The sequence below is a fragment of the Argiope bruennichi genome, chromosome 10, assembly GCF_947563725.1.
Source record: "Argiope bruennichi chromosome 10, qqArgBrue1.1, whole genome shotgun sequence".
In the NCBI taxonomy this organism is placed as follows: domain Eukaryota; kingdom Metazoa; phylum Arthropoda; class Arachnida; order Araneae; family Araneidae; genus Argiope; species Argiope bruennichi.
In genome coordinates this window covers 69,987,973-70,002,357 of record NC_079160.1, presented here as the reverse complement: position 1 = coordinate 70,002,357, position 14,385 = coordinate 69,987,973, and the positions used below count along the sequence as shown (strand labels likewise).

General features: G+C 32.2%; 1 protein-coding gene across 1 annotated transcript; it reads right to left on the bottom strand.

The window, feature by feature from the left end:
* Positions 1-206: 206 nt before the first annotated feature.
* Positions 207-1,973, bottom strand: LOC129987576 (general transcriptional corepressor trfA-like). The gene has a single exon (XM_056095540.1). The coding sequence runs from the start codon at positions 1,971-1,973 to the stop codon at positions 207-209; it is 1,767 nt and encodes a 588-aa protein (XP_055951515.1).
* Between the last annotated feature and the right edge of the window lie 12,412 nt (positions 1,974-14,385).

The following is a 14,385-nucleotide window of genomic DNA, read 5'->3' as shown; positions in this document are numbered from 1 at the left end:
TTCAGTAACAAATATCTTGGAAAATTAGTTTACGTTTTGTGGAAAGCCGCTTTAAATTTCAGTTTTATTGTGATTTCAGTTCCTATGATTACTTTATTATACAATGATCCTGTCTCTTTCATTTTAAACGATTTCTACTCAAAATTGTTTTTGTTGATACTTATCTCGTTTCTCTTACTCGCCAAAATCTTCTGATGTTTTCATCATTATTTGTCTTTATTATCCTCCTCATGTGCTTTAGATTTGTTGCTTCCTTCTGAAATTTCATCAGTTTCCTGTTTATCATCAGAACCTGAGGAGTCAATTTCTGTTTTCGTATTCTCCTCTTTTTCGTTTGAAGGCGTATTCTCAGGTAATGTTAATATGTCCGGTTGATTTTCTTGAGTAGATGACACATGGCCCTGCTGATATTTATCTTTATTTTGATCGTTACTTTTTTCATTTTCTTTAGAAGATGATGCTTTGAGTTGGCTACCATTATGCTGATTGGCATTTTGTCGATCAGAACTCGCTATATTTCGAAAAAAGTTTGCAATATCTGCCATGCTGATTCCTGCAGATTGTTGTCTTTGTCTGGTATCTCCTTCAGGAGTTTTAAATAAATAACCCCTCTCAGACGTGCTTGACTGCCCTCTTTCTTCTGTCTTAGTCAAATTCGGATTATTCTGTTGTCTTCCCAGGTCTTGCTTCATTGAATGATTTGTTCCATTTGTTGCAGAATTATCAGCTTTCCCAAAAAGTGTATTCTGAATGACTTGACCAAAAATTGGCATGATGTTCTTTTCAGTTTTATCTTTTGATGTTGCTTGATCTTTTGAACTTTCTTGTTGTGGACTTTGACCATCGGCATTCGTGCTGTCAGGCTCTTCTCTTCTTTCGGGGAATTTTGAGCTTTCTTCTCGTTGACTCTCATCAGCAATATCTTTTTTTGTCTTAACTTCATTCTGAGCTTTATTATAGTCTGTGTTCTGAGCACCATTTTGATTTTGATCTTCTGTTATATTGCCCTTTTGTCCCGTCGTCTGAGGCTCCATTGATCTCGAATCCTCACTCGAGTCTTCTCCATATGACACAACCGGTATTCCAAACAGAACTCTCAAATGTAAAGGTTCATCCTCCCCTCTTCTCTCAGAAGTTTCGTTACCTTCTTGCTTGCCAGTGGACTGCTTATTATCTTCAACAGTTTGATTATTTGTTGCTGAAGATTCACTTGTATCGTTATTAGAATGATTAGCTGAGCATTGATCTTCAGTGTGTGGATCACCTACTATCACGAAAGATGGACCAGGTCCAGCCATTCCAGAGCTTACAGGCATTGGTGAACCACCCAATAAAAGGGAAGAAACCATACTGTGTATTAGATTTCCCATGTCCATGTTTGGTTGTGAAGCTGCTTGGCTTTCAGCTACCCTCAAATTATTCTGGTATCTTTCATTGTCTGGTTCTAACTCCAGAGCTTGTCGATAACATCTAGCGGCTCGTCTATGTCTGTTCATTAAAGCATAAGCTTGTCCCATTCTGGCATAAGCTTTCGCATAGTCCGGATTGAGTAATAAGGCTTGTCTGCAATCAGAAATGGCTTCGAAAAAATGTTCCAACTTGATACGAGCACTTGCTCTGTTGCAGTAATATACAGCATTCCATTGATCCAATTGTATTGCCCTGGAGTATTCTTCTTCAGCTTCGGAATACTGTTCCTGCATCATTTTTGCATTGCCGGACATTTTATGCGATTCGGCTTCCATCTTGTTTTGAATACTAACTGGATTAGCAACTTGCATAAACATATCCAGCAATGGTCTTCGCTGGATGTAATCAGTATTTTCGACATCGTAAGCCAATATTAGACATTCCATAGCTATTTCTAGGCTTTCTCTATCTTCAAGTGATAAATCATTTCGAGTGGTCAATTGATTCTGTAAAAAGTCTATAATTGCCAGGACAAGTCGCCTGGTATTTTCTGAATCTGACATTACCTTCTTAAATTAAATCATTTCATTAAATATTTATAAAACATAATCAGAAATAAAAATCGATAAATAGAGGAAATTATATCTGTTTACTAACATCAAAATTTTGAAACGTGAAGCTTGTCTAAAATAACATCAACCTTATGCCACACAAAAGTATAAATTATCCGCTAATGATGAAACACGAGGAATTATCTTAGAATAATAAGATATGGTCTATGCTAAAGCTGATATTGTATTAGTGAAATAGTTTTTTCGATAATATTCACATTGAGGTCACTAAAATGATTTTACGATAGTTTAATATTTCTTTTATATGCACCAAATGCAAAATAAGTGTATTTACTATTTTTTAAAATAAATGTTTTTTCCTTTCATTTTATATCCAGTTCAATAAAAATAATAAATAAATGCTCATATTTATCTTCTATTATTGTGTAAATATATTGAAATTTTATTAGAATCATTTCTCGTTCACGTATGAAATACGTAAAGTATGCTTCACCAATTAAAATCTGAAAGGCATTGCATATTTTGTATTTATAATTCAAAATATTAAAAACAATTCATTGCATCTTCAAGTAATTTTGCGTTTTTATTACCCCGTATGAAAATTAAGAAACACAAAGAAAAATTGTTAAAATCATTTAAAAAGTTGACTTAAAGATGTAGAGGAAACAGCATGTTTCAAGTTCGAAAAACACATTTCTGGAGTCATATCTCTCTATGTGCACGGTAAAAAAAAATGCAGCGAGTTTGAAGGATAGTATTTGGTATATGGTCTTAATTCTAAATGTGTTGTTTTCTAAAAAAAATTTCAACGCTATCCGTCGAAAGATAGTCGGTATGCCTGTCTCCATGCACGTGATTTAAGTTGCTTGGGAGCAGCATATTCTGCAACAGGATCTTGCGCCAGAAATCTAAATCTAAATCTCCATGCAAGTGAAAAACGTAACTGAAAATCACAAAGAACTATATGAATGGAATTTAGTTCTAGGAACGGATTTTTTCCACTTCTTCGCCAAGTTGCGATAACGTGCTAGAGCTGGCAACCTCCAGACTGGCAAACCTATTATCTTTCGCCTTTATTATGCGCTATGATTGGACATCTGTTCCCTCGCTTTTGAACATTTCGCAAAACACGGTGCAAGACCGTTGTTGGTGAGTTAGCGATTTTTGAAAATTGCGCCAGGCAGGGGGTTAAACTCAGGTCGTACCCGAATTTATTATCATAATTTTTATGTGCATAAAATTTGAACTCTTTCATAAGTAGAACCATTTGTTGGCCTGTTTTCTCTCATACATCTGAATACGATAACAGAGAAACGTAACAACTTGCATATAAAAAATTTGAATGCTAAATTGTAGCCCACATTTTGCATCCAATTGATGGAATCGAAGGCATCTAAAATAATACTTAATTTTTGATGTTATATTACAAATCACCAAATGCGCCATAACTCATTATTATGCATGGAAGTCGAGGGGAAGGCTCAAGATTGAAGGGTTGTCACCTTCTCATATGCTTTACCATAGTTCAATTATGTTTTGAAAGGATGCAGGAAAAAGAATGAGCCGAATTGTTTTACTATACTAAAATATCCAGTAGAGAGTCCACCGACAGCAGTTGGTAAGAAGCAAGAACCAGTAACAACAACCACTAGGTTTGGCAGAAAGGTTCGCTTTCGAATTGATCCAAAAATCTACGTCGACACTGGAGGGGGAGTCCCTGTAGCGGTACTACAGAGTCCACCGACAGCAGTTGGTAAGAAGCAAGAACCAGTAACAACAACCACTAGGTTTGGCAGAAAGGTTCGCTTTCGAATTGATCCAAAAAATCTACGTTAACACTGGAGGGGGAGTCCCTGTAGCGGTACTACAACGTACAACTAAAAACTGACATTTGCCACGAGGTTCAAATCAAATTGATAGTGCCACTTTGTGGTTATTTTTGATCTCGGCAAGTATGCAAATTAACGACTCCTTCAGTCTCATGCGCACGCTCTCTACACGCGTAAGCTCGCGAAGCAAAAAGAGAGAAAAAAAAAAGAAAAACAAAAACGCTGCCGCGACCGGAACGATGCTGACTGAATCTTTAAGCGTGTTTGCACTAATCTCGCAATTTTACAAAGTCTTGTAAATATGTTGTAATTAAATTTTCTTTAACTTAAACCTTGTTTTCTTAGCTCTAGCATATTTTAAATTAGGCAGGCAAATTTGTAGGTTAGGTAATTGAAACCAGCACTAACCCACAAGCATAGTAATCGTCAAAAAATGACTTAGAAAAAGCAGAATTTAACATCGCTTTTTACTTTCTCCTGTATGAAATACATACAAAGTATTGTAATTATTAAAAAAATTCAAAATGAAGATTTTGATGAATCTTTACGTTTTATACATACCTGTCCGAAAAATACATTTTTTCACGGGTGTCCGTCAGTCTGTGTGTGACCAAGATAACTCAAAAACACTTTGATCTAGACAGTTGAAATTTGTATACGGTCTTGTCATTAAATTGGTGGATTTCGATCAAATTTTAAGCAAAATCAGTTCGGAGCAAGTTGGTATTTGAATATAAGTGAACACGATAATTACAAAACGAATAGAGCTAGATAGATAAGATTCAGTACACAGATTTAAAATTTATAGTGTAGACATATTGACACTTTGAGCTAAATACAACAACGACGTGATTCTCTGTTAGTCAGCATTTTCAGAAACGTGTAAACACAAGAATTCAAAAACGCGTGGTCTTAAATATATCGAATTTGGTATTGAAATTTGGACTACTAATGCAGTTTTGTGCTAAATCTTTGTTTTAATACGACGAGAAAAACATGTCTAAAACATATATTCTATTTTCGTATTCTATTAATGGCATGCCAGATATTAATCGCCAAGAATGACACCATAAAAATGCTAAACTCACGCCAAAATTTAATATCTCGTTAATATTGTACGCCAGGGCGTTCTCTGGCATGACAAGTTTATTAGAGAATATGCGAGAAAATGTTGGAATACCATTCCCGCTGATTATAAATACATTAATTTATTTAAATTATCTATAAGATTTTTATACGACGTAATTAGTAAATGTATACAGTTTTTCTGGAAAATTCAGTAAATTAAAGACGACAGCGCATAACGTAATATATGTTTACAATCTCGCCTTCAAATTTTTAAATCTCAGGCTTTCATTATTGCTGGTTTTACACTCGGCCAGTTATAAGACGGCCAGTAGTCAGCGCATGCGTAGAAAAGCTGGAGAATGCTGTTCGATCGATGGCAAGTAATTGTCCCGACGGGACAACTACAAGCCGCTGTATTGTATATTTTTCTTACAGCGCATGCGTTGGTAGAATTTGGCGGTTTTTTTGGAGTGAATAAATTGATCACTTATAGATTAATCCCGACATTTTTTGCTCTTTCTGATGCGAGGTTGGGCTCTTTAATCATTTTAATTGCCATTTCTATTCTATAACTTTCCAAATTTAGGTATGTTGACCTTTTTATTTTACTATATTTCTTTGAGTAAATATCGACCATTTTAATACGATGCGCAGGGAAAGAGAAAAATTCAGGAACGCCAAAATGGCAATTTATAGCCAATCATGGAATACCTAAATCTATCTTATGAAATTGTGGCAAATGTAAATCAATCCCTTTCTACGCATGCGCTGCCTACTGGCCATCTTATAACTGGCTGAGTGTAAGTCCGGCATAACTCTGTATTATTGGGTGAAAACTTGAAACACGTACAGGAAAATTTCTTATTGTTTTTCAACATAATAACAAATATGCTTTTTTAAGTTATTTAAATATTAAAATTATAAATACAATAACTTAAAATAATTATACGATAACCCCGAATTCAGATATTACGTGAGACGGTTAAGCCTAAATCCATCCTTTCGAATTTTTGTATCTCACTTTTTTAATATCTGAGGATATTAAACGACAGAATTATTTCAATATTAGTCTTTATACTTGAAATCGTTACAAAACGCGTTTTCAGCTCATTTGAATCCTTCTCCTCATTTCAGTTCTTTGTAAACAAAACATTATAGATATGACAAGCGCATGTGTATTCGCTTCAAAAATACTTACCTTTAGATTATACATCACATGAGTTAACTTCTTGAATGAGTTGCATAGTTAATTCGTCATTGATAGTCTGTGTTTTAAATTATAGAAAAGTGAGATAATTTTATTTCAGAAAATTAAGATGAATGTTCCTTGTTTACATTTTTATCTTCTTAGAATTTTAATTCAAATATTCAATAAATGGTAATATCTAAAATAAAAATATCCAACTTTATTGAAAGCTTAATAGTTAATATATAGTTCTAATAAAATAATATTTTTTAATAAGAATGTATTTACTTAAGCAATTTGAAATACCTAAAATAAAAAATGCTATTGTTTGGTAAATATCATAATCTAAATCTGTTAATAGACATTTAGCAGACGATTCCTTTTCAGACATTTTATAACTGCTACTATTTTTATTCAATTAAAATATTATTAAAAGGTAAAAGCAAACGATTTTTTCTTTGATAAACATATTTTATTTATATTATTTCGTTTATTTTTTGTGTAATAGCTAATGATCCATTGTAAATCTTTTGGAATCTGGCAATGGTTTGTAATATATGCTGTTAAGTTGAAAGAATAAACAAGCCGATGGAATTCTAAAATGTTTGGAGTATTATTTTAGTTTTTAGGAATTTAAGAAGCCCTGCAAGCTAGTTTGAAGCTTAAGAAAATGAGTAGTTTTCTAGAAAGCAGGCAAAAGCTATACATTAATTTATCAAATGCATATCTATATGTATAATACACTGAAAAACCAGAAAAACTGGTACACCTATCTAATATCAAGTAGGACCTCAATTTCCTTCATGATATTAGGAAGATCCTCAATGAGCACATAGAAGTGCTGCGATTAGTATTGCAAAAATTTTATTATGTTTCTAGTTTATTTTTCCAGTAAAAATTAATCTTTCATTTCATCTATTTAAATAGATTTTTTTTCTGTCGAAAATTTGTTTGTGATTACGTAATTTATAAAAACAAAAAGTCTGAAAAAAATGTTTTTTTTTTTAATTGTCGTTTGCTAAACTTTTGCTACGTTCTCTAAATGTTTGAATATTTATTTGTAACTGAAAAGAATCTAATTACTGTGGATAAAAATTGTTTTTATTTCAATTAACTGAAATTAAATAGCAGTCATTAGTTTACTTAGGAATACAGGATTGCAAATACATTTTGTCGGGTCGATAACATATCTTTTTAATAGTTCAATATTTTATGCATACCCCAGAGATCTCATTAATTCAATCGAGTCCACTCAGCAATTTCGAAAGCTTAAGAGCATGGAAAAGTCTGAAAAAATAATCCACCCCCGCATATAGCATGGAAATTTTCTATTAATTATAATATAATATCTGAAAAATAAGCTTCACTCGGAAGTTTTTATTTTTTTATTTTCGTATATTTGTAAAATAGGGTTTTCTGGTAAAAATATTTAGATAAGATTCGCTTATTGATTGCATATGAATATTTTTCAATTTTCCTTACATATTAACTGGTTATTTATATAAAAAAATATCATGAGTGCACTTAGTTTAACACATTATTCGAAACAGTCGCTATATTACAGTATTCATTTTACAACTTATATGTCATTATTTATATTTTTTAACTTGTATTCAGTTTTAGCACGGTGAAATGTGTTTTTGATGGCGCTATATGACATGGAAGAAGATAAAAAAAGGATCTAGAAAATGTATTTTTTTTGTGTAAAATCAAGGTGTTTAAGAAAAGACTCCGATATAGATAAACTTATAGCCTTCTATAAATATAAAACCTTCTATAGATATAAATTTTGATCTAAATCGTTAGATCGTTATCAATATATACAGTGGCTGAAAAAATTGAGAGTACACCTTACTTTTACTTGATAAATCCGACTTTCAATGCAAATAACACATTATTGGGAAGTGCAAACATGTTTTTATTTTTACACATAAAAAATGGTTTCATTTAGAGTAAAAATAAAGAAAAATCAACGAAAAACTTCTAAAAATAAAAATTTCAGAAGCATTTTAAATAAACATATGCAGATTTTCACCTCAAAAAATTGAGAATACAGATGGTGTTCGCACATTTTTATACGATTTTAATGAAGTGTACAGAACAAATTACATTCATATTTTGTGTTTTAAATGTTCCGCTTGATAGCCCTTGTTCTTACCTATCATTCTACATAATAATGATCATGATATGATATTCCATCATGGCTTTTAGAGCGTTTCTGAATAAGAATAACCTCTTCAGAAAGAGCTGAAATGTATCTTTCCATCCATTGCCATTTTAAAAGTGCCATTTTGAATATAAACAAAAATTCTAAATATCAGACAATAAATAAAACTTTCAAAAGATTAATTGCTGTGAAAAAATGTAACTGTTATGTTTTCCATTCAGACTATTTTTTCTTTCGGCAAAATAAAATTGTCTGAAAAATGTGCGAACTTACGAAAAATATGTTTAATTACTAATAAATATTTTCTACTGCTACTTTAATCTAATTTTGCGCAATCTTATCTTAAACTTTTTGAAAAATTATTTATGTGCGATTAAGTTTGTGAGATTAACTTAAAGTCAAACTTTTAATTGGAAAATGGCTCCTCGAAGAGAAACCAGTATTGATATAAGAAAATTCGTATTAAGATTATTTAAAAAAGGAAAATCCTACCGTGAAATAGCTGAAATAGTTGGTAGAAGTCACACTTGTGTCCAGAAAATCACTGTAAAATTTAAAAATGATGGATTGATTGAAAATAAATGTGGAAGAGGAAGGAAAGGTATTCTGAGTGATGTAACTAAAAGGAAAATTTTGAAAAAAATCAAGTTTGATCCTAAAGTAAGTGTAGTCAAATTTGCTGCAGAAATTTCTCAAATCATAGGCAGAAGTGTAAGTGCTGAAACTGTGCGAAATGTAATTAGACAAGCTGGATATAAAAGTCGAGTTGTTAGAAAGAAACCGTTCATCAGTTTGCAAAATCTGAAAAAGCGTTTGGAATTTGCAAAAACTCATCAACTAAGGACCAATAACTTTTGGAAGAAAGTTATATTTAGTGATGAAAGTAAATTCAACATTTTTGGCAGTGACGGCCGTCGCACCGTATGGAGAAAGCCTAATACCGCTTTGGATCCAAAAAATTTACGTCCTACAGTTAAGTATGGTGGTGACTCCGTCATGGTATGGGGTTGTATGGCTTCATCCGGGGTAGGAAATTTAGTCTTTATAGATGGCATTATGAACCATATGGTTTACTTGGATATACTTCGCAACAATTTAAAAGAAAGCGCTAAAAATTTGGGTTTAGATAGAAATATCATTTTCCAGCAGAATAATGACCCGAAACACACGACACATAATATCAAAATGTGGTGTATTTTTCATTGTAAACAGCAATTACACACACCACCACAATCGCCCGACATCAATGTCATTGAAAATCTGTGGGCCACACTCGAAAAAACAGTTCAGAAGCACAAAATTAGAAACAAACCCCATTTAAAGCAAGTTTTTGCAAGAAGAACGGAGAAAAATGTCTTCAGATACCACACAAAAGTTGGTCGAATCGATGTCACGACGTTTAGAGGCCATTATAAAAGCCAAAGGACATGCAACTAAGTATTGACACTTGCTTTGTATGCGAAATATTACAAAAATTTCATGGGTGTGTTCTCAATTTTTTGAGATAAAAATCTGAGTATGTTTATTTAAAATGCTTCTAAAATTTTTCCTTTTAGACGTTTTCCGTTGATTTTTCTTTGTTTTTACCTTAAATTAAACCATTTGTCATGTGTAAAAATAAAAACATGGTTGTACTTCTCGATAATGTGTTATTTATATTTAAAGTCAGATTTATCAAGTAAAAGTAAGATGTACTCTCAATTTTTTGAGCCACTGTATATATAATTAAAGCAGAGTCGGGGCCGAAGAGAGAGAAGACACTTTTAATTTTAAACTTCTCTTTATTCCATCCCAGGAGGCAAAATTTATGTACAAGGAAGAAGCGACGATATACGTCAATATACATCACAACAGAAGAGCGAAAAGGGAAAAGAGAGACAGAAATCTTTCTCCGATGTAATATACCATGAGATTCTGATAGGGATTTCTTTACACGTGTCGATTTAGGTAAGGGAATTACAGGCATCTTTTAAAAGAATTTGTTTAGACTGACAGATTTTTTATCCCTTCACTTTTCAAGCATTTTCACAGAGCTCGTGGTGTATTAATTAAATAAAAATGGTGGAATTGGATCAGGAAATAAGAGAACATTTTAGAATGAATTTAATATGGGCTAAATTAAGATAAAAATTAGGAAATTAATTAGGATTTAATTTAGATTTAGTGATATCATTACATATAAATATATACAAGAATAGTTCGTTTAAAGTTATAAGATATATTTCGAATTATAACTTACATTCTATCATTTTGAAATAAGACGTTTTTCTGTTTTAAAGTTTTTTTTCAAGTTAAATTAATATCATACAGTAACTTTAAAGTCAGAATTGCCAAAACGTTTTTATTATAAATGAACTGCACTGTATTATACTATAGTTTTCTAATGAAATTATCTTGCTCACATCTTACTTAAAAAATGAAATGGTTATTTCAGAAAAATTAAAACAGTTGGCAGAAAAAAAAGTATCTTTGTAAGAAAAACAACTCAAAAATGAAATTTGCATCTCATAAAGGATAAAAAATAGTTTACAAAAAGAATTTTCCTTTAAGATTGGAAAAAGATTTACTAACTTTTCTTTTTTTCTCTACTTTCAAATTTTTTTTGAAACTTTAAAGAACTAGTTAATGAAACCCATTTCGGAAAAAGAATTTTAGGAATATTAATACTTCTAATACGTTTGAAAAATTCGAAACATTCTTCTTTCTGCAATTTTCAGTTTCCTCGATGAACTAAATCGCATTTTCCTTTGATATTTAAAATCTCGAAATTCTTAAAAATCTTCGCGTGAAGATAAGAATGCTTGCAGAAAAATGAAATGGCGAAGGAAGAAGCGAAACTTCTACTTCGTAAGAAGTTAACCCTAACGAGGTATTACCATAAATTCCATCAAGCGAACTTGGCTAGTATCGATCGACACGAAACGATTTATCGATTAATTGCTATCTCTTTTGTTTCAACGCTTGTCACCGCAAAATCGCCATCACAGCGCGAAGAATAAAAAAGGAAACTTAATAAAGAACATAAAATGAACTAAAATAAGCCAAACCCATCTAAAATTAGAAATGATGAAAATAGCTTTGGCGCTAAGGTACATCTAGATTCTAATAGCTTTTTGGGGGAAAAGATAGTAATTTTCCAGTTACTTTCTCGCAGGTCTTTTTTATCCTCTCTTTTATTATTATTTATCGTTTGCTGGTTGGCAGCTGAACTTTTCGCGCTAACTTATCAAGCGGTTGGAACGAATTGTTCTTTAATGGTCCATGTTCTTCCTGACATAGCGTTTATCGATAAAGATTCCAATCGATATAAAGAGCATAAATCTTGAATAACACAATGTTCTCAAAATCAATTACCGTTAATATCCATTTAAACGCGAAGAACTGTTTTCAATGCATTCTCTGTTTGTTGACAGAAATGGAACAAACCAATACTTGAAAGCATTTGTTTTAAATTTGACTGTGATTATAGAGTTGCCAGTGAAACTCTAATGGCTAAAAGCTTTTACTCCTGTAATTGGCATAACAATCCTAATTGCCTTAAGAATGTATTGACATTCCACTTAAAAATTAAAGTAGATGAGTATTATTTAGCAGACGGATGAGGGTTTCAATATTATAATTTTTGCGAAACTTGTATTGTTAAAATGTCAAATATGCACTTAGTTGATATGTAACACTTTCTTTACTTTTTCAAGGAGGAAAAGGGAAGCAGTGTTTATTTTAATAAAGATATATCACTTACCGATTCTATTCTTGTATTTATGCTTAGTTTTAAAACATGGCTATTTATATAATTACTAGAAGAATGAAGAAAATGAAAAGTTATCTTTATAAACAAAATACAGAGTGTATTATTTATTATACCATCAGTTCCAAATGGTTGATCCGATTTTCATAATACTTGGTACGCATGACGTTGGTAGTATGGAATTAAAACTATTAAATGCAATTAAAAAAAGTGAATTTCTATGAAATTTTATTCATATAATTCGATTCCTCAAACTAAAAATAAAAACATTTTAATAAATCCCCTTTTCAGAATTACTATCTTTAAGGTATACAGATGGTTATCAAAACAATGGAAACACCTGTGAATAAAAATGACATTTTTTAATGCGCTTCATAAGAATTAAAATATAATAATAGACACCAGTTTTTTTATAAATAGTAATGTATATATTCTGGTAGTATGTGTTAGCTTTATTGACATTTTGTAATTGTTGGATTTTTTTTCAAAAGCGTAAAATGTCGGACCACTCAGATTTTCAAAGTGGCCAAATTGTAGGAGCCCATCTAGCTGCAGCAAGTGTGATCGAAACATCCAACTTTTACGCGTTTCTAGAGGTACGGTTTCTAAAGTCATGACAGCATACACACAGCGTGGCAAGACAAGCTCGGCAAAGCAAAATAGTGGGTGGAAAGAGAAGCTCATTTAAGAGACTGGCGGGTATTGAAGTGGATTGTAATGTCTAAAAAGCGAACAACTGCAACAAAAGTGACCACAGAGCTCAATACCCATCTGGGTTCTCCAGTGTCAGTGATTACAGTTAGAAGGCACCTTCATAAACAGAACATTTATGGCAGAGCAGCAATTCCCAAGCCACTTGTCACAGATGTTAATGGTAATCGTCGTCTACTATGGTGTCACACTCATAAAACCTGGTCGATTGATAAGCGGAAGGAAGTAATATGGTATGACGAATCGTGTTTCACACTTTTCCCTACAACAGGAAGGGTGCACGTTTGTAGGACACCTGCAAAAGCGTATGATCGTGATTGTCTCCCTCCAACTGTCAAGCATGAAGGTGGATCTGTCAAGAAATGGACATCCATGTCGTGGTTTTCTGCTGAACCAATCGCAACACTGAAAGGAAGGATCACTGGGCAGAAGTATAGAGAAATTTTAGCTGACCAGGTCCATCCTATGATGTTTCTGCAAGAGAGGGAATTTTCCTGAATGATAATGCACTTATTCATGCAGCGAGACTTGTCCAATCATTGTTTGATGAACACCAGGATGAAGTTAAACATCTGCTTTGGCCCGCACATTCACCCGAACTCAATATAATTGAACAGTTATGGTCTATCCTCCGCCGGCATCTTTCCTCGATCTTTCACAATATCTTCAGAATATTGTGAAGCACTATTCAATACTTGTATGAATCGATTCCTAGGCGAATCCAAGTTGTATTACATGCCAAATATGGTCCACACCATATTAATAAAGGATTCTTTATAAATCTAAGGTATTTCCATTATTTTGATAACCACCTGTATAGTCATGCTCGTTCAGAATGCCTCTAGCAAATTTTGATCAAAATACTAGCCGCTTTTAAAGACCAGTTTGCTTGCCGAGATTATTTTCTCTTTAGGTTGTTAAATGATTTGTGGAATGTATTTTTGAAAAAACATCTCCCTTTGCTGTTTGTTACAATTGAAAAACCTGAAAACAATTCAATCATCTTACTCCAAAAAATGTACATATATCGAGATAAAAATGTAAGTGAACACTTTTTGATTTTCTACAAACAATTGACATCAATTGTTTTGTAGAAAATTTGACGCCGAATTACAGTTATAGACGCAAATTTAATATATAGAATTTCATTAATTCAAGTTTTTCCGTTTATGAATTTTGTTTATTTGCATGCGAAAATACGAACTGACAGACGGTTAATCGCTTGACAGATTAGGTTCAAAGTTTGATTATACGAATCTATATTTTAGACGCGAAATCTCTGTACCAAATTTTACTTACATAGCTCTTTGCGTTTTATAATTATCGAGTTCCTTTGTACACGAACAGCTCGACAGACAGATTTCATGTGAATGGATTTGGTTCAAAATTTGGCAGAAATCTACAATTTTGATAGTAAGAATATATATCAAAGTTCGTTTGTTTATCTCAAATCTTTTTTGAGTTATTCGGTTCACAAACAGATACGCAGACTGACTGACGCACAGATATAATGCCAAAAATAAGTTGTTGTTTTTTAACTCAAAGAGGTCTAAATTGAAGAAATTCGTCAAAATTTGGAATTTGAATTTCTTGACGATAGCAAAATTTCGTATACGATAAAGTAATACTGATATGTTACATATTTAAGAAACACATATAATGTTTTATTTTTTTTATTTTTATCGGGAAATTCA